Raw genomic sequence first — 23,941 nt, 5'->3', positions numbered from 1 at the left:
AAACGGTCCGGAAATTACAGCTGGTACAGAACGCGGCGGCAAGTTTGATTAATAACAGCCGTCGCCGTGATCACATCACTCCAGTGTTAGAAGATCTACACTGGTTACCAGTTGTTTACCAGGCCCAATTCAAGGTGTTGGTATTAACCTTTAAAGCCCTAAACGGTCTCGGCCCAGTTTATCTGAAGGAGCGCCTCCAGCATCAACAAATATGCCGCCTGACAAGATCAGCCACTCAAGACCTTCTCTCAGTCCCACCAGTGAAAACAGCCAGGCTGGTGCAGACCAGAGAGAGGGCATTTTCAATCATGGCCCCCACCCTCTGGAACTCGCTCCCTTACGATCTTCGCCATGCCCCCTCCCTGCCAAGTTTTTGCCAAGCCTTGAAAAACTGGCTATTCAGGCAGGCCTACAAGATCCCTGGGGTAGCCTAATTTCATCGGCTATAGCTGCAGGTGGTTTTAGCTTAATTTTATATCAACGTTTTTAGGTTATATGTATATTTTATATGTTGTATTTTACTTAATTTTAGAGCTGACATGGCCAGATAGGCAGCCTAGAAATGAAATTAATTATTATTATTATTATTCTTGGGCAGCTTTGCCCTTTCCTATATATTAGTACAAGCGAGCCCCGCTTATACAGCTGGTTCCATTCCGGACTGCTGCCGAAAAGCGGAAACCACCGAAAAGCGGAACCCATTGAAGATATGGTGCATGTCGTGCGAAAAGGATACAAAAATGGTGCGCGGTGAGCAAAAGCCACCATAAAAGCAGAAGAAGGGCCTTAAAGTGGGGACTTTCCCTAACTGAAAGCCACCGCATTAGCGGAACGCCGAAAGGTGAAGCGCTGTAAAGCGGGGCCTGCCTGTATAGCTCTGCCACTACTTGGCAGGAAGGGCCTGACAAGATACTCTTAGTTTCTTTTGTGGCAACCAGTTGACCGTTTGAAATGATTTTGGCCAGCATAATTAAATTTAGACTCTTGATTAGCAGGCCCATCTCCGGAGCTGCACCCTATTGTTTTGATGGGATTGGATTGCATAAATGGCATACTGTGCACATAACTTGTGACATCACCTCTGTTGAGGTAATCCATCTATGTTGACATGTTTCTCATGGTTGTAGCCCCTTTGCTTTGTTTTCAAAGGTAGCCATACTGAAGCCACAGGCAATACTGAAATAGAGCATCTCCCAGGCGTCTGTTGCTAGCAGCAGGCCAAGAAAAGAGTCGTAAACCTTGCTCCACCCACTTTTTCCTCTGGCCCCACCAAGCACTGGAATGCGGCCCCTGGAATGCTGTCCTCAGGTGGAAAAAGTTTCCCCATTGCAGTGATTCTGGGTAATGCACCTTAGGTGACACACTATTTAACTGGGGCTCTTTAAAAGGCTCCATCTCTGTAGTCTTCTTGGCACCTATTGAAGATCTTCCTTTTTCAGCAAGCCTTTTAAATAAATACTTAACCCAGTCTATCTGTATTGGATGTTTTTTAAAATGATGTTTTTAGTGTTTTATCACTTGTGGTTTGCTGCCCTGGGCTTCCTTTGGGAGGAAGGATATAAATTTAATGATGGATGGATGGATGGATGGATGGATGGATGGATGGATGGATGGATGGATGGATGGATGGATGGATGGATGGATGGATGGATGGATGGATGGATGGATGGATGGATGGATGGATGGATGGATGGAATTAACAACGATAACAATGCTACTGCAAGAATGTTTGTGCAGGCAAGCCAACCCCAGGCAAACTTCCATTTCGAAGAGTTCCTTTGAAGCTGCATGTCCTTGAGAATGAATGCTCTACATCCACTTGCCTACTAAAAACATGCTGTTCTTCTAAGTATGTGGACAGGAAACTGACCCAATCTTACCTTTTAGAAGTGTTTACTTTAGACTTATTGAAAGCATGTCCTTGCCGCACACACACACATACACAAACACATTGATAAACTCAACATGCTCCTTACTGGAATGTGGCTATTTCAACATTTATCCCTTCTCTAGAAGAGTCATATATCCCTGTTTGTCCTTCAGTTAATTTACAACAGACAAAAGTATGGAGCTACACTTTGGAATGGCAAATATTTACCTCAAGATTCCACTCATTTGGGATAATAACACCGTATCTTGATTTGAACTGGATTCGGAAAAGTAAGAGAGAAGCTGTTCCATTGGTAAGATGTGGACATTTAAATGCATGTTTAAAGAATATAAAGGAAGTTGATTAAAAGTGGTAGTTGGTTAAGGCATTGCCATATTTACAATACTGAGGGTTTGCATGCGTTAGTGCATTTTGAATCATATCTCCTACTTTCAAATGTCTTAATCTTCTTAAGGAAAAATGTTTATAGTGCCACAGGGATTCCTCTCTCTATTTTTTTTACTGTTTTTGTTGTTCCAAAAGTGATCACTGTAAGAAGATAAAATAACACTAGTGTCTTTTTAGAGTGTCTGTGTTTTTCAAGGAATTGTAAGATTTTCCAAGCTGTTATAAAGCAGATGATCTGAGAGCTAGAAGGGAAACTATGTCTAATTAAAATGACTTCATTGCCTAACAGTAGAGATTCCCAAGTGGAGAAACAGGTAGCCTCTTAACTGTAGAATGCAAGTGTTGTGGGAGGAAGTTGCTAGACTGTTAGCAACATTGGGGGGAAAATGCTTTATGGGTGTCAGGGACTGAAGAACTAGATGGGGTCCAACTAAAGGCATGATTTCATTGGTAAATCCGTATAGAATAAATGATTGGGATCAGTTTGTTATAAGCAACTATGGAATGGCACACACTGCTTGACAATGCTGTATGAGCATAGGAAGCTGCCTTATACCAGGCCAGACTGTTCATTCATGTAGTCCAGTACTGTCGACTCTGACTGGCAGCAGCTCTCCAGGGTTTCAGGCAGTGGTGTTTCTTAAAACTGGAGATGTCAAGGACTGAGCCTGGGACAGTCTATATGCAAAGCACATGCTCTACCACTGAGCTAAGGACCACCATAGTGTATACATATTATATCAGGAAGGGCTAGCTCTTGGTTTGAGGAGGGCCTTGTCAAAGCACTCCCTAGTGGGCCCCTTCCTATGTTGATTCCCTCCCCCTGTGGCTTACTTGGTGGCAGTGAGTCAAAATGGTGGGTAGCAGCTGAGACTGGAAATCACCATTCTAATATCCCATCACGGCTCCAATGTAGCATTATTCCTAGGGCATTGTGGGAAATGTACATTGTGGCTCCCAGATTTTTAAAAGAAGAGGCAATGCAGGCATCAGCAATGGGCCCTGCCAGGGCACTGGCAGCTGACTGATGATACCGCCTGTTGACACTAGGCCTGTTATTGAGAACATGCAAGTTTGTTTCTAGGGTCATAGCCTGGTCATGCTTACATTGGTGTGCTCCCGCTCATGTGAAATGTGGGTGGTGCAAACATGGCTGCCTCATTTCTTCAAATGATGGTAGCATATATTTTGTTTTGGTTTTAAAGCTGCCTGCATCATGGAAATCGTGGTTATGTATGCTGCTCATCTGAAGATGCCAGGTCACACAACTGGCACCTCCACAGAAGGCCAGCTAGGATATGAGCCTAGCATGTACACACACACACACACCACAAATACCCAGCTAAACTTTAGCGGCTGCCTCTTGTATGAAGCAGATATTAGCTACAAACTTCTTCATGAGCCTATTCTGCTCTGAGTGGGCTGCAAAATGCAGCCTGTGTAAAGCTGCTTAAAGCAACATTCAAAGCAAAACTAGAGGGTTCCCCTGAGGTAAAATATCTGAGGAATGTTGCAAAGAATCAAGGGATTGGTACACCTTCTCTACAAAGAAAAAGCTGAAGCATTCGGGGCTTTTTGCTTTAAAGAAAGATGATGGAAAAGAAGAGGAGTTTTTAAATAATGCATAATGTGGAGAAAGAGGACTGGGAGAATTCCTCTCTCATCATACTAGAATTCAGAGTCATCCTGTGAAATTGATTACAGTCCCCCCGAGATTGTCACTATTTTGTGCGAGGAATTCAATTGCATACTGGCAAATTTAGGTTTATGCAAATTTAGGTTTAAAAGAGAGTAAGGCACGCTTGTCTAACAAGCCCACCTTTTTAAAAAAATCAGGACTTTTGAGATAAAGTACGTAACAGGAAAATGCATTAGGACATCTGCAGTAACAACCAATTGATGGGAAGTTGTATAACCCTAGCACAAATTTATTTATTTATTTATTTTATTTATTTATATCTCGCCGTTCCTTCCAGCAGGAGCCCAGGGCAGCAAATCAGGATGAAGACTTAGTAAACAGATCATCTGGAAGCGCCCCAGGAGTAGATTCGGGGGAGGGGGAGGAAGTACTTTCTCAATAGACTTTTACAGTCATGTTTCATTTACTACAAAAACAGGGAATCCGCATGATCCATCAGAAATATCTGTGGGCTATAGGTACGTTCTTAAACCACAATGGTTTTTTTTTTGCCTAATAGTGAATTTCTCTGCTTTTTAATCCAGGAGGTAAGAAATGGAATCCTGTGCAAGTTTGCTGAGAATGGATTGATCATTTGCATGTTTATTGAGTTCAGTAGGATTTAATCACTGGCAATCATGCTTAGGATAGGTAAAATTGACCATGGGGAGGCCTGAAGTGGGCAGGGGAGGAGGAAAAAGGAAGAGGGGAGGAAGAAGGGAGGAGGAAGGGAGAGGAGAGGGAAAAGGGCAAGTCTGATCATTTGCATGCTTATTGAGTTCAGTGGGATTTACTCCCATGCAATCATGGCTAGGATAGGTAAAGCTGACCATGGGGAAGGGGGAGGGGAGAGTAGAGGGAAGGAGGAAGGGAGAAGAGGGGAGCAGAAGGATGGGGAGGGGGAAGGAGGGGATTGGAAGGTGAGAAGGAGGGATGAAGGAAGGGGGAGGGTAGGTGCCAAAGAGAGTTGATGGGAGGGTGGAGTAGTGGAAGAGAAGTTTGATCATTTGCATGCTTATTGAGTTCAGTGGGATTTACTTCTGTGCAATCATGCTTAGGACAGGAAAAATTGAACATAGGGGATGGGGGAGGGGAAAGAAGGGATGAAGGATGGGGGAGGGAAGGGGCAAGAGGGAGGAGATAGGAGGGAGAAGGAGGGGAGGACAGGTTATTATTTGCATGCTTTTTGAGTTCAGTAGGATTTACTCCTGCACAATCATGCTTAGGATGGGTGAAACTGACCTGGGGGAGGGGCAGGGAGGGAGGGAGGTGGGAAGGAATGGGAGGGGGAGGGAGGGAGGGGGAGGAGAGGAGATTGGATGTGTGGGCACTGGGCAGAGGGGAAGCCCCTTTCCTTTCCAAAAGGAAAACATTGTGAACAGTATCATTCTTTTTCAGGGTTTCCCCCACCTTTTTATTCTACAGCAGGCACATGTTGCCTACCACCCAAATTTAAACCAAAGCTGTGACTGGCCACATCCACACCAGACCTTTATTCCACTTTAGACAGTCATGGCTTCTCCCAAAGAATCCTGGGAAGTGTAGTTAGTGAAGGGTGCTGAGAGTTGCTAGGAGACGCCCTGTTCCCCTCACAGTGCTTCAATCAGAGCAACTGACTGCTCAATCACTCTGGCCACTGGAGCTCTGTCAGGGGAATAGGAGTCTCCTCTCAGCACCCTTCACAAACTACACTTCCCAGGATTCCTTGGGGGAAGCCATGACTGTCTAAAGTGAAATAAAGGTCTGGTGTGGTTGTGGTCCTCTGATTAGGCAAGCCAAGTAGTTGTGAGTCTGGCTTTTAGAACACTGACAGTTGGTTCTTACTGAGCATGCCCAACCTTATCATTGAGTTCAATGCTAAATTTCTTAAATTAATTAAAAATCGGCCAGGCATTTTTTTAACTTTTAAATTGCAGAAGATGAAGGTCAAAGTATAGGTCAAGGTCACGTACTCAACAAATTATGAGAACTCTGCCAGAGAAAAGTCCATTATGAGAACTCTTGATTCTCTCTGATTGTTTTCTATTATCACCATGAAAATTTCAGGGGTTGTTAAGCAAGTGTTTCTGAGTTCAGGACTATAAGTTTTGTAAAGCTTTGTTTTGAAATGGGCTTATAGGAAGCATCTGAATGGCATGGGGTGTATTTTAAATTTTACATTGCGGAATTCAAAAAATCCATGCTGACTATAGTATACAGCCACTCTCCAATTGTCGGGAAGTCAATTACAATTCTACTTGTAGGAGGATGGGGAGAATTTTGATTCAGTTTGCATTTAAAGGGAAACTCACATTTTCTGAAACAATACTGTATGTGAATTCAAATACAGCCATCCTTTGAAATTCACACTTCTCCAAGTTTGGCAATGTAGTTTTCAGGCCAAGTAATGCACATACTGGGGTAAAGTGTGTTTAAAATATATATATTAGTGAAAACAGCATAAAAGAATGCTTTATATGAGGGCAAGTTGCTTTGCAAAAATGTGTATGTTAGACAAAACAACATACAAACATTTTCTAATAGGAGAAATTCACACTAAAATGCTGCTGAATTTTCATAAGGACTGGAGGCTGGGCCTGGCAACCAAGAGGTCTTTTGTATCTTTAAAAGTTGTGCAGAGGGAAGGGAGAATTACACCTTGTGGTTTTTCCCATTACAGTGTTGCAAGAACACCTGCACTTGGCTGACTTTCTCTTCTCCTAAAGATACAGGATCAGTCTCCGGTCCTGAACCTGGCAATATATATCCACAAACTGATGTGGAAATGTGCTTGAATGGAAAAATGATAAACAGAGGGAAACCAAAATAGAAAGATGGAATAGAAGAGCAATAATTTAGTAGGAATTATCAGCCATCTGGAACAGCTAAAGCACTTCACACAAATGTGTCATTAACTTATGGAATTCATTTCCACCAGATGTGGCAATGGTCACTGCTTAGTGTTGAAACACACTCACTGTTCTGCTGGTTCCAGTGCATCTTCACCTCTCCTTCTGAGAACGGGAGCCACACAGTGCTGGTCAAACCCCATCCCTTTTTACTGTAAAAGATGGTGGGAGCAGCTTGAGTGCATGTTTTTCAGCTTCAAATAAATTTTGCAGCTTTCCCCTCCAGGTGTGGCTAATGATCTGGCGACTAGTGTGTTTACAGCCTTAGTTGGGTTTAAAGGGGGATTTGTCCGATTCATGGAGCCTGTGGAGGATAAGGCTATCAGTAGCTATTAGACATGAGGCTCTTTGGCCAATTGGTCACTGAATGCCAGTTACTGGGAAGCAACCACAGAAGAGAGCTATTGCCTTCATGCCCTGCTTGATGAGCTTCCCAGAGACATCAAGGTTTGATAGTCCTTTTCTCACCCAGCAAGGCTGTTCTTACCTTTCCATTGAGTAGGAACCTCCAAATATACTTTTTAAAATCAATAGAGAGGGTTGTTTGCAAACTTGTGGATGTGCAGAATTCCCTGAGAAATTTTGCTTTATTCAAACTCATAAGAGCTAGCATCATATTATCACTGTTTCTTTCCCCTAAATCACAAAAAAAAGTGGAAGTGAATTTGGAGATTCTGCCTTAGGTGAAACATTTTCTTCAGGCGAATGATGTTTCACAGACTGATTTCACATATCCCTAAACCTGTGTTGCTTACATACAATCAAAACAATCTTTCAGATCAAGTTCTTTCTTATTTTACATCCACAGTGCCTTTCCCTCTTCCTTCAGCTGCCTTGAGGAAGGAGACCCTGCCTTCTAACCCACATTATTTTGAACACACCTCTACCCAAGCCCATTTTTTCCTGAGCCCAAACCTAGAATGACCCATTTTTAGTTTGTGATCCAATTAGATTGGCATTGTCATTTCTATTTGCATAAAATCCCAACATTCCTATCAGGTTCATGAGATTGCCATTATAAGTCTCTCTCCGCTAGCTGACTATGACACCTTCTGGCTCTGGCTCTGGAGGTTTGCATATAGGAAATAATTTAGAAATAATAGATAGAGGTGATCCAGTGGACATAGTGTACTTAGACTTTCAAAAAGCGTTTGACAAGGTACCTCACCAAAGGCTTCTGAGGAAGCTTAGCAGTCATGGAATAAGAGGAGAGGTCCTCTTGTGGATAAGGAATTGGTTAAGAAGGAGAAAGCAGAGAGTAGGAATAAATGGACAGTTCTCCCAATGGAGGGCTGTAGAAAGTGGAGTCCCTCAAGGATCGGTATTGGGACCTGTACTTTTCAACTTGTTCATTAATGACCTAGAATTAGGAGTAAGCAGTGAAGTGGCCAAGTTTGCTGACAACACTAAATTGTTCAGGGTTGTTAAAACAAAAAGGGATTGCGAAGAGCTCCAAAAAGACCTCTCCAAACTGAGTGAATGGGCAGAAAAATGGCAAATGCAATTCAATATAAACAAGTGTAAAATTATGCATATTGGAGCAAAAAATCTGAATTTCACATATACGCTCATGGGGTCTGAACTGGCGGTGACCGACCAGGAGAGAGACCTCGGGGTTGTAGTGGACAGCACGATGAAAATGTCGACCCAGTGAGCGGCAGCTGTGAAAAAGGCAAATTCCATGCTAGGGATAATTAGGAAAGGTATTGAAAATAAAACAGCCGATATCATAATGCCGTTGTATAAATCTATGGTGCGGCCGCATTTGGAATACTGTGTACAGTTCTGGTCGCCTCATCTCAAAAAGGATATTATAGAGTTGGAAAAGGTTCAGAAGAGGGCAACCAGAATGATCAAGGGGATGGAGCGACTACCTTATGAGGAAAGGTTGCAGCATTTGGGGCTTTTTAGTTTAGAGAAAAGGTGGGTCAGAGGAGACATGATAGAAGTGTATAAAATTATGCATGGCATTGAGAAAGTGGATAGAGAAAAGTTCTTCTCCCTCTCTCATAATACTAGAACTCGTGGACATTCAAAGAAGCTGAATGTTGGAAGATTCAGGACAGACAAAAGGAAGTACTTCTTTACTCAGCACATAGTTAAACTATGGAATTTGCTCCCACAAGATGCAGTAATGGCCACCAGCTTGGATGGCTTTAAAAGAAGATTAGATAAATTCATGGAGGACAGGGCTATCAATGGCTACTAGCTGTGATGGCTGTGCTCTGCCACCCTAGTCAGAGGCAGCATGCTTCTGAAAACCAGTTGCCGGAAGCCTCAGGAGGGGAGAGTGTTCTTGCACTCAGGTCCTGCTTGCGGGCTTCCCCCAGGCACCTGGTTGGCCACTGTGAGAACAGGATGCTGGACTAGATGGGCCACTGGCCTGATCCAGCAGGCTCTTCTTATGTTCTTATGTTCTTATTTGTGAAAGGCATTAGCTTTTTCATTGTTCAGTCTCAGACTAAGTACTAACATGCAGGATGAAACTCAGCAAATGGCTTTAGGAGAGATCTTACAGCTTAATTTAGCTCAGCAGATTGCTACAAGGATAAAATTGGGGAAAGCCAATTTATTCTTAGAACAGTCTTACCCAGCCTTGGATCCCAGATGTTGTTGGACTCTAGCTCCCATCATCCTCTGTTAGCATGGCTAATGGGTAAGGATGATGAGAGTTTTAGTCAAGCAATCTCTGGGGACACAGCGTTGAGGAACACTGTCTTGGAGAAAGGTTTGGATATTAATATGATGTATGGGACATCTGATGAATCCCCAGAGCAGCTGTCTCCAGGCCATTCTTTCTTTTGACTGCAAGAATAAAGCATTTCCATCTCTACTTATCTCCATTCTTTTCACCAGAAAGAAGCTCGTTGCTGGAGCCCAACATGAAGGCTGGATTGTTTCTTGTCTTATTTGAACTGTGGGCTGACACGTGCTTATCAAATGGAACAGCTGGTTTTTCTGGGGTGAAGACAGAGCGGAGTTTCATTCCAAACTGCTGGTCTTTCAATGACACTGATAAACAATATCTACATAACACTATGCAAGATCCTTCTGGAGAAGAGTGTGTGCCAGGAGCCTCCATGCGCAACTTCACTGAAAAGAACACCAATTTTGGATTCAATCTCTATAGGAAAATAGCACTGAAGCATGACAACAATGTGTTCTTCTCTCCATTGTCACTGTCCTTTTCATTGGCAGCCTTCTTGCTGGCTTCCAAAGGGGAAACGCACAACCAAATAGTACAGGCTCTAAACCTCCATCTTCTGGACAGCAAAGAGAACCAGATTCCATATTTGTTCCAACAGCTTAGGGTCAACCTCACCAAGAACAAAGAGTTCAGTCTTTTGCAGGACAGCTTCTCTTTCATCCAGAAAGACTTCCGGATCAAGGACATCTTCCGCAACTTGTCCAAGCAATACATTGACATGGAGTTCCTGACGGTTGACTTCCACAACTCTACTCTTGCCAAAAACATCATCAATCAGCATGTTAAACGAAAGACTAGAGGGAAAATCCCGATGTTGTTTGATACAGTTGATCAGCATGCTAAAATCATCCTGGTGAACTGCATTCTTTTTAAAGGTAATTGCTTATGTGATCACAGATACCTGTGCTGCTGTTGCTGTTTTAAGAGAGATGATAAGCGCCAATTGGCATCTGAAGGGTCAACTGGTAATCCTTAAGAGCCCCAAGGGTCCAGCTGCCAATCCCTTGTTGTTTGTTGTTATGTGCCTTCAAGTCGATCACTTATGGCGACCGTATGAATCAGCGACCTCCAATAGCATCTGTCGTGAACCACCCTGTTCAGATCTTGTAAGTTCAGGTCTGTGGCTTCCTTTATGGAATCAACCCATCTCTTGTTTGGTCTTCCTCTTTTTCTACTCTCTTCTGTTTTTCCCAGCATTATTGTCTTTTCTAGTGAATCATGTCTTCTCATGATGTGTCCAAGTATGATAACCTCAGTTTCATCATTTTAGCTTCTAATGATAGTTCTGGTTTAATTTGTTCTAGCCAATCCCTAGGTTAGGGCTTTTCCTGAGAAATTTATTTGAAGCCAACATTGCTACCATGAATGTCTCCAAAAGCAGTAACCTAATACATAAAACAGAAGTGACCAACTGAGCTCAGTCAGCTTTCACCAACATACCAGAGCTGTGTGAGCATGCAATGCTTGACTATTCTCACCTTCAACCACACTCACTGAACAAGTGGAGAGTGAAGTGGGATTGTGCCTGCTGGACTTTCCCCTGACCTTCATGCATGTCGTGGAGGATGTGAAAGGAGCTCCCTCCCCCACCCCTTCCATTCAGTGAACTCCAGTGAACATGGTTCAGAGGTGAAAATAAGACTCTTAAAATGTGTGCATGTTCATTGCAGCTCTCCCTGTAGTTTTCAAGGTAGGATCTGGCCATCTCATAAGAAAAAAAGAGATCTCTTAGATCAGGCCAAAGGCCTATTTAAAGTCAACAATCTGTTATCACAGTGGCCAGATAAAGACCTATGGGCAGGGCTGGGCCTGGGTGTGGACGAGCTGGGTGGTTGTCCAGGGTGCTAAGCTGAAGGCGGCGCCAAGCTGAACTGAAGGGAGTGCCAAGCTGAGCTTAGTGACTGTGTTTTTTCAGTGTACTATCTGTAGTGAGCTAGGGTGGCAAAAAGCAAGGGTCTGTAACCCTTTTTTCAAGGTTCTACAGGTTGTTTGGGTATTAACTACAAAATTATCTTTTTTCAGTTAGCATTAAAATATGTCTCTTTTTCAATTTTCAGTTTGATTATCACTTGCACTAGGTAAAAATCAGTGGAACATGGTTACTAAGCACTTAGCATTTCAGATACTAGAAACACTATAGGCACTATATAAATAATAATAAAATAAAGCCGTAAGCTGAAAGAGGTAGCTGGATAGCCATTTATTTATAACTTTCTTAATTACTTTTAAAGATAGAAATAATGGATATTGTAAAATAAAGAAATCTTACCAAAATATAGGAAGATAAAATGCTACAAAATAAAAAATAGTAAAAGTTAACCCTGTGATAGTTCTGCTGTGTTGCCTAGTACACCACCACTGCCCAGAATGTGGCTTTTTGAGCTTTGGCTTGTGCAAACTGTAGCACAGTGGCTGAGAGAAGCTAAGCTTGCCACTGGTAACTGTAACTGGAAGTGTCAGGAGAATTTGTAGTTATACCCAGACGTGCAGCCCCCAGCTTTGAAAGTACAAACATGGGTCCTTGGGGGGGGCAGCAACACAGCCCCCAACATCACACCTGCACCAGGCTCCGTATAACCCTCTGAGTGGCCCTGCAAAGCTGATCACAAAGGCACTCCTTGCCCAGGGCGCTATTTATCCTAGGCCCAGCCCTGCCTATGGGAAGCCTGCATGCAGGAGCTGAGTGCAACGAGTTGTGATTCTCAACACTGGTATTCACAAGCACAATTCAAAGGCTCATCACCATTCATAGCCTTATTCTCCACAAATTTATCTAATCCTCTTTCAAAGCCATGCAAGTCAGTGGCCATCAGTACATCTTGCAGGATGTCAAATTGATGGACGTGTTCTCTTGGCCATTGCTTCATTTCACATGACAGCGAAAATCAAGGCTGTCGGTCCTCCCTCAATTTCTATCAATCTTTTTAATAATTGGAGAAAGAGGCTGCAAGGAATGTTTCCAACCACTGGGTGTTGCTTGTCAGAAATATTTGAAAAGGGCACCATGGCAACAAAAAAGACACTGCAATTAAATATCCCCTAATTTCTCTCTTCTATATTTTTAGCTCCTGTTCTGATTTTTCACTCCTTCACTAATTGTTGAGTTGTGATGAAGTGTGCTGACGAGAGAAACGGAAGGATAAAGCTATCCTGAGCACAGTGAGGCTGCTTAAACCTCACTGGCTTTGGTGGCTCTAAGCAGCCCAACAGTGGGGAGGATGGCACCCCTCCTGTGATTTAAAGAGCAAACCTAGAAGGTATAAAAGAAGAAAAATGACATGCAGTGGGGATGCAGTGAGCAGCATCTGTGCTGGAATTGCTTTTTAAGATGTTTTTAATGTTTTTGAAACATGTTTTTAAGGTGTTTTGTTCTAATGTGTTTTAAAGACTTTTGTTTTTAAAATGTTTTAAAGTGCTGTTAGTGTTGCTGCCCTGGCCTCCTTCTGGGAGGAAAGGTGGGATATAACAATAACAACAACAAACAACAACAACAATAATAATAATATGGTGCTGATCAGGCTAGAGACAGACAATTGACTTTTAAGAGATTTTTGAAGTGTTATGAACTTATGTTGTTCATGTATTGTATACTCTATTCTCCCTTGTTCTGCTTCCATCTGTGTTCAAAGACGTTTTGCATATTCTACAAAACCTGCTTGACAAGATATTATATTTAGTGGTAGCATCAGATTAGGAGGCAAGCGTCAGGACCCACTCATCAGAATAAGGAGTAGGGCTTTCCAATGCAGCAGAGCCAATTCACCACAATCTGAAGTAATATACATTGCCTTCTAAAGAGAGGGTGGACCTCAGGCCACATTAAATAAATGACACGATACACATTACTATTTGAAGAAGGCCCCTGCCCTCTATAAGACGTTCATTCATTCATTCAAGTACACCACCCCCAGAGAAAGTTGAGGGTGACATTGTTGAGAAGTTCTCCATGCACAACAGCAACATCTCAACAATGTCACCTCAAGGTTCTCTGGGGGTGGTGTATGTGTGTGTTGGATATTTCCTGTTTCCAGCTTCAGGTATGTCCCTGCTATCCCAAAATCTATGGAAGAGCTCCTACACTCCTGTTTTTCCTAGGAGCTTATTTGACCTTTGGTCACAGAGAGCAGACGTAATCCTTAAGGAAGAGGCTGTCTGCCTGATGGGAAGAGAGGCTCAAGTCTTATAAGGGACGCAGTAATGGGGATCAACTGAAAGATACTTCCTCTGCTGTACTCTTCCAGTTGATGTCTCAGGGCATGTGTCCAAAATGTATGTATTTATTTACGTATTGAATATCCTGCTTTTCCAAGCAAAAGCCTCCACAAAGCAGCTAAACAAACAACCCAAATATGTATAATCTCCACAGGTGTGTGTCTGTTTCCCTGCCCAGACCCATGATCATCTCTGCTTGGCTTCTGTGGGTTAGCTGAACCTAGGCCTGGAAGAATGTGAAATACACATGCATTGGTTGATGTGCAAGCTTCTTTTTCATGCAGATTTGGGCCACTATCCATACAGACTCTAGAAATCTTACAATGGGGTGAAGAACTTTTTTTTTCACCCCAAGGATCCCATTCCCTTATGGACAACTTTCCAAAGGTCACATGCCATTGGTGGGCAGGGCCAGAGGCAAAAGCAGATAGAGCAATGAATGTAAATTTTACCTTTGTACTGTAGGCTAGTTTCTCCACACATGCTCACACACCCCTCTCTAAAATCCATCTGTACAAGCAAAAGGCATTATCAGTCTTCAAGGGCACATTTTAGCAAGACAAAAACATTTGGTGGTTTCAAGCAGGTCTAGTGAGGGGTATGGCTTGGGGAGAGTTCCAAAGGCCAGATAAAGAGGCCTGGGGGCTTGCATTTAGCCCCTGGGCATGAGGCTCCCCACCCATGTATTACAACATTGGTCTTCCAGTCTGCCAAGGAGCAGAGCACATAGGTTGGTTCTGCATCCATGAGAAGTAGATGTGCAACTAGCCAGCCTGTTGATTAGCATCTGTGTGGCTATGCCCTAAGTCAGCCTTTCCCAACCGTTGGGTCCTCAGGTATGACTGGACTACAATTCCCATCATTCTTGACCATTGCCCATGCTGGCTGGCATTGATGGGAGCTGTAGTCCAACATCTAGGGACCCAAAGATTATTATTATTTATTTATTTTTAAAACTTATATACCGCCCGACTAGCAATAGCTCTCTGGGCGGTGAACATAGACACAATAAAATACAATATAATACAAAAACATCAGTCTAAAATCAAATTTCACAATCTAAAAACAGCAAAGGCTAAAATCAAATTACAAACATTACAATCATTAACAAAAAATTAAAATGACTCGGAGTAGAGAAAGGTTTTAACCTGGCGCCGAAAGGATGATAGTGTCGGCACCAGGCGAACCTCCTCGGGGAGACTATTCCATAGTTCGGGGGCCACCACTGAGAAGGCCCTTGATCTTGTCACTGCCCTCCAGGCCTCCCTATGAGTCGGGACCCGGAGGAGGGCCTTCGTAGCAGACCGTAGTGTACGAGCCGGTTCATAGCGGGAGAGGCATTCCGACAGATATTGAGGTCCCATGCCGTATAAGGCTTTATAGGTTAATACCAACACTTTGAATTTGGCCCGGAAGCGTATTGGAAGCCAGTGCAAGTGGGCCAAAACAGGTGTTATATGGTCAGACCGCTTCGTTCTTGTTAGCAGTCTGGCCGCCGCATTTTGCACCAGCTGTAGCTTCCGAACCGTCTTCAGAGGTAGCCCTAAGTAGAGCGCATTACAGTAATCCAAACGTGAGGTTACCAGAGCATGTACTACTGATGTAAGATCCTCCTTACTCAGGTAGGGATGTAGCTGGGCTACCAATCGAAGTTGGTAGAACACATTCCGTGCCACCGAGGCTACATGAGCCTCAAGTGACAGGGAAGAGTCTAGAACGACTCCCAGACTACGAACCTGTTCCTTTAGGGGGAGTGTAACCCCATCCAGGACAGGATATGTATCCACCATCTGATTGGAAAAACCATCCACCAACAGCATCTCAGTCTTATCAGGATTGAGTCTCAGTTTGTTAGTTCTCATCCAGTCCATTGTCGCGTCCAGGCAACGGTTCAGCACATTGACCGCCTCACCTGAGGAAGATGAAAAGGAGAAGTAGAGCTGCGTGTCATCAGCGTACTGGTGACAACGCACTCCAAAACTCCTGATGACCGCACCCAACGGCTTCATATAGATGTTAAAAAGCATGGGAGACAAAACCGAACCCTGCGGGACCCCACATTGGAGTACCCACGGTGTCGAGCAATGTTCCCCAAGCACTATCTTCTGGAGACGGCCTGCCAAGTAGGAGCGGAACCACTGCCAAGCAGTGCCTTCAACTCCCAACTCCGCAAGCCTCTACAGAAGGATACCATGGTCGATGGTATCAAAAGCCGCTGAGAGGTCAAGGAGAATCAACAGAGTTACACTCCCTCTGTCTCTCTCCCGACATAGATCATCAAACAGGGCGACCAAGGCCATCTCAGTGCCGAAACCAGGCCTGAAACCCGATTGAAATGGATCTAGATAATCGGTTTCATCCAATAGCGCCTGGAGCTGGTCAGCAACCACTCGTTCCAAGATCTTGCCGAGATATGGAACATTTGCCACTGGTCTGTAGCTGCTGAAATCCTCTGGGTCCAAGGAAGGCTTTTTCAGGAGTGGTCTCACTGCTGCCTCCTTCAGACAGCCAGGGACCACTCCCTCTCGCAAGGAGGCATTTATCACTTCCCTGGCCCAGCCAACTGTTCTCTCCTTGCCAGTTTTTATTAGCCAAGAGGCGCAAGGATCTAGTACCGAAGTGGTTGCATGCACCTGTCCAAGCACCTTGTCCACGTCCTCGAACTGAACCGACTGAAACTCATCCAACAAAACATGATAAGACTGTGCACCAGACACCTCACTAGGGTTAACTGCTATAAAATGAGAGTCTAGGTCCCGACAAATGCGTAAGATCTTATGCTGGAAGTGCTCAGCAAACTCATTGCAGCGGGCCACCGAAGTATCTACAGTGTCCTGAAGGCCTAGATGGAGTAGCCCTTGGACAACTCTAAGAAGCTCTGCTGGGCGGGAGAGAGATGCCTTAATAGTGGCGGCGAAATATTGTTTTTTCGCCGCCCTCACCGCTCCTATATACCGCTTGGTGAAAGCACAAACCAGCATATAGTTGCATTCATCAGGAGTTCGTCTCCATCTCCGCTCAAGCCGCCTCCTATCTTGCTTCATCGCCCTCAGCTCTGGAGTATACCAAGGAGCTGAATGAGCTCTGCAAAGGAGAGGGCGCGCAGGAGCGATCGTGTTGACAGCCCGGGCCATCTCCGCATTCCACAGATTAACCAGGGCTTCAACGGGAGCGCCGGTCCTATCAGCCGGAAAATCCCCCAGAGCCCTTTGAAAACCTTCAGGATTCATTAGTCTCCGGGGGCAGACCAATTTAATAGGTCCCCCACCCTTGCGGAGGGAAAAGGTCGCTGAAAGTCTAAACTTCAGCAAGCAGTGATCTGTCCATGACAAAGGGAGAGATGTAAAACTCCCCACATCCAGATCACTATCCCCATGTCCAGTAACAAAAATAAGGTTGAGTGTATGCCCCGATATATGTGTTGGGCCACTAACATATTGGGACAGCCCCATGGTTGTCATGGAGTCCATGAAGTCCTGAGCCGCCCCAGACAAAGTAGCCTCGGCATGAATGTTGACATCCCCCAGTACTAATAGTCTAGGGGATCTCAACAATACCTCCGAGACAACTTCCGTCAACTCAGTTAAGGAAGCTACTGGGCAGCAAGGTGGGCGGTACACCAAAAGGATTCCTAGTCTGTCCCTCTGGCCCAACACAAGGTGCAAACATTCCAGACCAGTAGTTGTATGGACATGGTGCTTGGTGAGTGAGATGGAACTCTTATAGACCACAGCAACCCCACCTCCCCGACCCTCAGATCTACCATGATGCTGAACCAGATACCCCGGTGGGCAGATCTGGGAGAGACTAACTCCTCCCTGTTTGCCCACCCAGGTCTCGGTTATGCATGCCAGATCGGCTGCCTCATCCATAATCAAATCATGGACGAGGGGGATTTTATTATGAACCGATCTGGCATTAAAAAGCAGCAGCTGGAGATCTGAGAGTTGGCTGAGAGGACAACCAACAACCCTGCGGGTATGAGAAGGACCGGAACAAGGCACAGCCACAACATGTCTGGGCCGCGTTCCCCTTACCTGGCACGTCCTTCTCATAACACCATACCTCCCTCTGCCCGTCACTACGGCAATTGGGGCCCCCTCATGTCTCCCCGCTAGATGGAAAGATCTCTTCCCCAGGCACATAATAAACTATAAATACAAAAAGAAAAATACAAAAAACTCAAATACATAAAATACACACTCTCACAACATGCATTCATATAAGCACCCAGAAAGAAAGCAGCAAGAGCAGCAACCTCTCCTTCCCTTGGGGCGATGGTCTCTTTCTCCTGCAGGCACTGGGTCTCCCAGGCCACCTCAGCCAGCCGGCTTATGTATCCCTCCAGAGAGGGACAGGTGGTAAGAATCAGTCCTGGCTGGCTGGGTACCTGGGGCCTGGTCCTGCCAAGCAGAAGTCCCTCAGGGAAGGGTGGTGGAGGTGGTGGTCCCGCAGCAGCAGCAGCAGCAGCAGCAGCAGCAGCAGCAGCAGCAGCAGCAGCAGCAGCAGCAGCAGCAGCAGCAGCAGCAGCAGCAGCAGCAGCAGCAGCAGCAGCAGCAGCAGCAGCAGCAGCAGCAGCAGCAGCAGCAGCAGCAGCAGCAGCAGCCTCTCCTTCCCTTGGGCGATGGTCACTTCCTCCTGCAGGCACTGGGTCTCCCAGGCCACCTCAGCCAGCCGGCTTATGTATCCCTCCAGAGAGGGACAGGTGGTAAGAATCAGTCCTGGCTGGCTGGGTACCTGGGGCCTGGTCCTGCCAGGCAGAAGTCCCTCAGGGAAGGGTGGTGGAGGTGGAGGTGGTGGTCCCACAGCAGCAGCAGCAGCCTCTCCTTCCCTTGGGCAATGGTCTCTTCCTCCTGCAGGCACTGCTGCCCTAAGTCTAAGAGTATATTAATTGTAATACACTGAGAATCTCTGTACGCTGCTTGCATCAGCCTTCCCCATCCTGGGGAAGCATGGAAATGCAGAAAATCAGCAGCAGTAGCATGTATCAGCTCTCCAAGAGGAGAAGGGAGCGGGGCTATTGAGTTGTGTTCTCCCCACTGAACAGCTGATTGGCTAAATCACACTCTATTATTATTATTTTAATGGAAGTGGTGTGCTGTTCTCTAACCCTCATCCAGTTGCATGGGCTAACAGGAGCTGCATATGTGGGCTGTACATCTGGAGCCCCATTAGAAAAGCAGTGATTAATTATACCAAAGTTACATACTTTAAAATCCCATTCATTTCAATGGAAGGGCTAAGCACATGCCAAAATTGCAAAAAATGGGACCTGGTTTTGTCTGAACTGTCCCTGCAGTTTCCCACAACTGATACGGATAATGTCAGCTTTATAAAATAAATGGCTGCATTTCTATATATATTCTCAGGCAAATGGCTACATCCATTTTCGACCAAGTTCACAGAACTGGAAACCTTCTATATAGACAATTACAGGACTGTCCAAGTGCCGATGATGTTCAAGACAGAGAGGGTTGCCTCCGTGTTTGATAAGAACTTGCGCTGTGTTGTGCTAAAGCTTCCATACAAAGGGAATGTGCACATGCTGATTATCATGCCTGAAAAGGAGGGTGATTATATGTCCGTTGAAGACCATTTAACAAGTGAGCTGATGGAGTCTTGGCTTAGGACCATGAAGATCAGGTACAAGTCATGGCAAGAATGTCATGCTTTTTCTTGCTAAGATGCTAGATTCAGATGGTTTGATTCTAGGGATGGAAGGATCTGCCAGTTTAGGTCCTCTCCATTTCTCATTTTTTAAATCTTAAATTCAGTTCTCCACATTTCTGAAGCAATTTACAATTTATTTATTTTTTTAAAAACTCATGAAAATTCTTCAGCATTTTAGTGCAAATTGTTCCTAATAAACAAATTTTTGAATGCATTCTTGACTAATGTACAAATTTTTGCAAGCGATTTCCTCTAATATAATGCATTTTTGAATGTTATTTTCATGAATATTTTCATTTTTATGCACGCTTTCCCCTAATATGCATTTTTGTAAACATTGTTTGGTTGGAGAACAGCACCTGCAAAATTCAGATGTGTGCACATTTCAAAGGATAGCTGTGTTGTGGTTTGCATATTTTTTGGAAAGTGAAAATTTGATAAATTTGGCTTCAAATGTGAACTGAATTGACTTTCTCCCCATCCCTATTTGATGCAAAGCAGAAAAGTGACTCAAGTGGGTGGATGGCGACCACACTCACACCAAACATTTATTCCACTATTTTTCTGCTTTGAAAAGTCATGACTTCTTCCCGCCAAAGAATCTTGGGAAGTGTAGTTTGTGTAAGGTGCTGAGAGTTGTTAGGAGACTCCTAGTCCCCTCACAGAGCTACAGTTCCCTGAGGTCCCAGGGAAGAGGGATTGGTTGTTAAACCACTCTGGAAATTGTAGATCTTTGAGGGAAATAGGGGTCTACATCTAGCCACAAACTTTCCATAGCATGCAAGATGCTGGGAACATTGGGGGTTGCATTTCCTGTGGCTCCCAGCATCACACATGAACACTAATATGCACAAATGAACTACCCTCGTTTCCAAGAGGAGAATATGCATACTGAGCAGGCAACACTACATATTCTGCATAGAGGGTAATATGCAAATCCTCCTGCTTGTCAGTGTTCATTTGTGCACTTTCTCCATGGTGTCCACTCAAAGTGCACAATGACCAGTTTCTATGCACATTCTCTATTCATCTCACATTAATCACTAAACATTATCTGCATTACAGGAAAATGGACATTTACTTTCCAAAGTTCAAACTAGACCAGAAATACTACATGGATCTATTGCTTCAAGATCTGGGAATTAAAGATCTTTTCTCCTACAAAGCAGACCTGAGCCACCTCACAGATGAGATATATGTAAAAGTATCACAGGTAGGTATAATCACTTATTCCTCAGAAGTGCATACTGTCCAATTTTAACAGGCACAATGCAGATCCGTGCACGCTGCCATGGACCATGCTAACAGAAGGCTGACACAGTCAGACAACACTGTTCACCCATCTGGAGGCAGGGAAAGAGGAAAGGAATCAGAATCCTACAGCTCTCACACAGATGGCTTATACAGTTAACACTGACATTGCTTGCTTTGGTTTGGTGGTCCATGCACATCTCTCATCTATCCAAGAGCCTCTGTGCATGCAGCCTCCAGTGGTGGATTTGGGGTTTTGTTTGCTGGCTTGCTTACTTTTGTAGGACTCAAAAGAGTGATCTGTTTGCAGAATCTTGTTTCAATTGTGTGTATCACACTTGCTGGAAAGAGACTAATAATACCTGTTTTCAGGCTCAAATTAACATGACATTAATTGCATGAATGCAATTGTATGCATGATTTTGTTATGTTAATAGGAGTGGAAGAGAATGGAAGTTAAGGAAGAGTAATTTAAACCTTTCTCTCCCTGCCATGGTGCTAACAAAAATCCCCTTTCTGAACCTGCTATTTCAGTCTTTGCCAACCTGGTGCCCTCCAGATATTTTGGGCTGATGGGAGTTATAGTCCAAAACTTCTGGAGGTCACCAGTTTGGCAAAAGCTGCACCATTTGAATTTCCAAGGAAGCTGCTCTCCACTTCCTCAGCCCCAATGCTACTTGGGCTTCCTAGAAGCTGCTATTTATACAACAATGTGCATGTTAATTACAATCACACAATTAATGTCCCATCTAGTTTGTCCTTAGATGGAAGCTTGCAGTGCTCAACTAGCCAGTGTAGCACACATTCAGGTGCTCAGGAAGTATCCTAAGTAGAGAAAAGGGTCAAGTAGCATATTTTTGTTAAAAGACCAGCAAAATTTCACATTTGAGTTCTTTAAGAATTCTTGGGTGGATACTATCCAGACCTGATGATTTGTTAACTTTAAATTTGTCAATAAGGCCTTGAACTTCATCTATTGATTTGCCCAAGTTTCTTAGCCTCCCTTCTTGGGAAATTTTGTTTTGGCACATGGATCTGCTCTACATCTTCTGCAGTGAAGACAGATGCAAAGAAGTCATTCAGCATCTCTGCCCCTCCTTTAGCACACCTTTGACTCCCTCGTCATCCAAAGGTCCAACAGGCTCCCTAGGTGGTTTTCAGCTTTGTTACTGGTCTTAGCGGTATATTCCTCAAAGCATTTCATTTGTCACAGTTTGTGTTCTTTTTTGTTGTTCCCATTTGGGCAAGACTTCCATTTTCTGGAGGAAGCCCTCTCGCCTCTGCTCATTAGCAATGCTGGCATCCTCTTGGACTTGATGGTACCTTTCCTGATTCTTACTGAGCATCTATTATTGTTTTGAATACCCCCAAAAAAACATTCTGGAGAGATCTGATCCCCCTGATTTTGAGAAGTTTCCTCCTTTAAAGTTAAATGTGATTGTGTTGCACTTTCTTGGCAATCCTCAACATACATCCTCTCCTTTAATGCATTAGCAGCTTTGCACCTGAAGTTGCTCAGCAATTCCACGTTAAAAAAAAATAGCAATATTGAAGTCACTGGTTAAATTCAGTGCAGTTTTGAAAAGTTCAGTCCACCATCTTGATTCAAAATGACATCTAGTTGTATCCAGACAAAAACCTGCTCCTTGATCACAGGAGCCCTTATGCAAAATTTAGTTACAACATCTTAAGTGGTGTTTCAATACATAGCAAACAAACAATTTTCCAAAATATATAGTAGAAATGGCCCAGAGTTAGTGTTTATAAACATGATTCCTGAAATCTGCTTCAACAACAGCTGAAATCCTGTGGTCATATATGTCTCTAATGAGTTCAATGAGCCTTCCCAATGTTGTTGGACTACAACTCCCATCAGCTCCAGCTTGCATAGCCAATGAAGATCAGTAGAGGGACATTGACAAGAAATGCAGGCACACTGCTATGAGTCTCATACATTTCCCACTTTCTTAGGTTCTCCAAAGAGCTGCTATCGAAGTGGATGAGAGAGGAACCGAAGTGGCAGCTGTCAGTGGATCAGAAATCATAGCATACTCGATGCCACCAATCATCCGGGTGAATCGGCCATTCCTTTTCGTTATCTATGAAGAGAGCATAAATGCTTTGCTCTTTGTTGGCAGAGTCATCAATCCTACAGAGCTGTGAATAAAAATCAAGAGTTTCTGTCTTCTTTTAGTGGTCTTTTAAGGGTCACGCTACACGTTCCTTTACACGGTGTTTATCCCTGACCAGAAAAAGGTGTTTGGGACCATGGCACATCAGGAAGGGAATCAGTTCTTTCCTCTCTACACCATGTTCCCACCAAGATTCCCCCCCCATTTGCGCCCTTGAAGACGCTGTTTACAGTAAATAGCACCTCTGGAGGAAAGAGCAGCTTGGGGAGGGGTGACTTTTGGCAGGCAGATGGAGCAGGGAAGAAAGCGTTTGAGTATGAGAAGAATTATTATCCATGTTCTGCTACCCAATATAAGACTAAAACACTGGTGGCTTGTCAACACAGAGTCTCAGTCTCAGTCAAACCATCCTTGCAGAACTGAATTCAGTTAGATGCTAAATAATTGTGCTACTGCATTGCTTAAGGGTCCATGGTGCCTTTACAAGGGAGGAAGATGAGGAGACATTCAGAACAAATCGGCCCCATGTCCAGTGGCCCCCTTGGCCACCCCATCAGGTCCAGGGGTATAGCAACAGGGAGGCATTGCACCCCCAAATGATAATTCTTTCCCCCCCCCAATGAAATTTGCCTTCAGTCACCAAATGTCTAGCATTGCAGTAACTTCAAACTTCAGTTGAGCTTTTAGAAATACTGTTTAGGCATTGAAAGAGAGGGGCAGGGCAGTTACCAAGGGAATGTGAACGCAGCAAATATAAGAGTTAAAAGTGTGAATGAAGTGGACACAAATCTTGATGGATGGGAAAGGAAGTTGGCAAACCTAAAGGTTTGCAGTTGGAGGAAGGCAAGGTGGGAAGGACAGTATTGTTATGCACTGCAGAGCATCTCCCCCTCCCCTTGCACTGTTGCCTATTTAGTGATTTTCCCACTAAATCTAGTGCTTCTAGGCATGCATCTGGTGGTGAATTTTCCTGTCTAATCAGTAGTGGGAAATCTAGTGGATGTCAAATATTTAATGGTCAGAGTCTGCCAGTTTTTACAAATATTTCAATTTCATTTTTTTCTCTATTATGTATTTCATGAAATTGTCTAGCCAAAATCTAGCCTTTTTAAAAACTTTCCACCT

General features: G+C 44.1%; 1 protein-coding gene across 2 annotated transcripts; it reads left to right on the top strand.

The window, feature by feature from the left end:
* The first annotated feature begins 2,064 nt into the window (after positions 1-2,064).
* SERPINA10 (serpin family A member 10) lies at positions 2,065-22,869 on the top strand. 2 transcript variants are annotated; one of them, XM_061612040.1, is made up of 6 exons: positions 2,065-2,183; positions 4,255-4,435; positions 9,701-10,426; positions 19,133-19,406; positions 20,499-20,646; positions 22,656-22,869. In XM_061612040.1, exons 2-6 carry the CDS (start codon positions 4,372-4,374, stop codon positions 22,845-22,847), a joined length of 1,404 nt encoding a protein of 467 aa, XP_061468024.1. In that variant the 5' UTR covers positions 2,065-2,183; positions 4,255-4,371; the 3' UTR covers positions 22,848-22,869. The 2 variants fall into 2 exon arrangements, with proteins under 2 accessions (XP_061468024.1, XP_061468025.1); XM_061612041.1 differs by lacking the exon at positions 4,255-4,435 and having other exon boundaries at positions 2,067-2,183.
* The last annotated feature ends 1,072 nt before the right edge of the window (positions 22,870-23,941 follow it).

The sequence above is a fragment of the Rhineura floridana genome, chromosome 2, assembly GCF_030035675.1.
Source record: "Rhineura floridana isolate rRhiFlo1 chromosome 2, rRhiFlo1.hap2, whole genome shotgun sequence".
Lineage (NCBI taxonomy): Eukaryota > Metazoa > Chordata > Lepidosauria > Squamata > Rhineuridae > Rhineura > Rhineura floridana.
This window is presented reverse-complemented; position numbering and strand designations above follow the sequence as displayed.

Bases quoted from the DNA above. Each gene is read 5' to 3' on its own strand.
- SERPINA10 (XM_061612040.1), top strand. From the start codon at position 4,372: ATGTTTCATTTACTACAAAAACAGGGAATCCGCATGATCCATCAGAAA. The intron at 10,427-19,132 runs GTAATTGCTTAT...ATATATTCTCAG, and splicing joins GAACTGCATTCTTTTTAAAG to GCAAATGGCTACATCCATTT. The intron at 20,647-22,655 runs GTAGGTATAATC...CCACTTTCTTAG, and splicing joins TATATGTAAAAGTATCACAG to GTTCTCCAAAGAGCTGCTAT.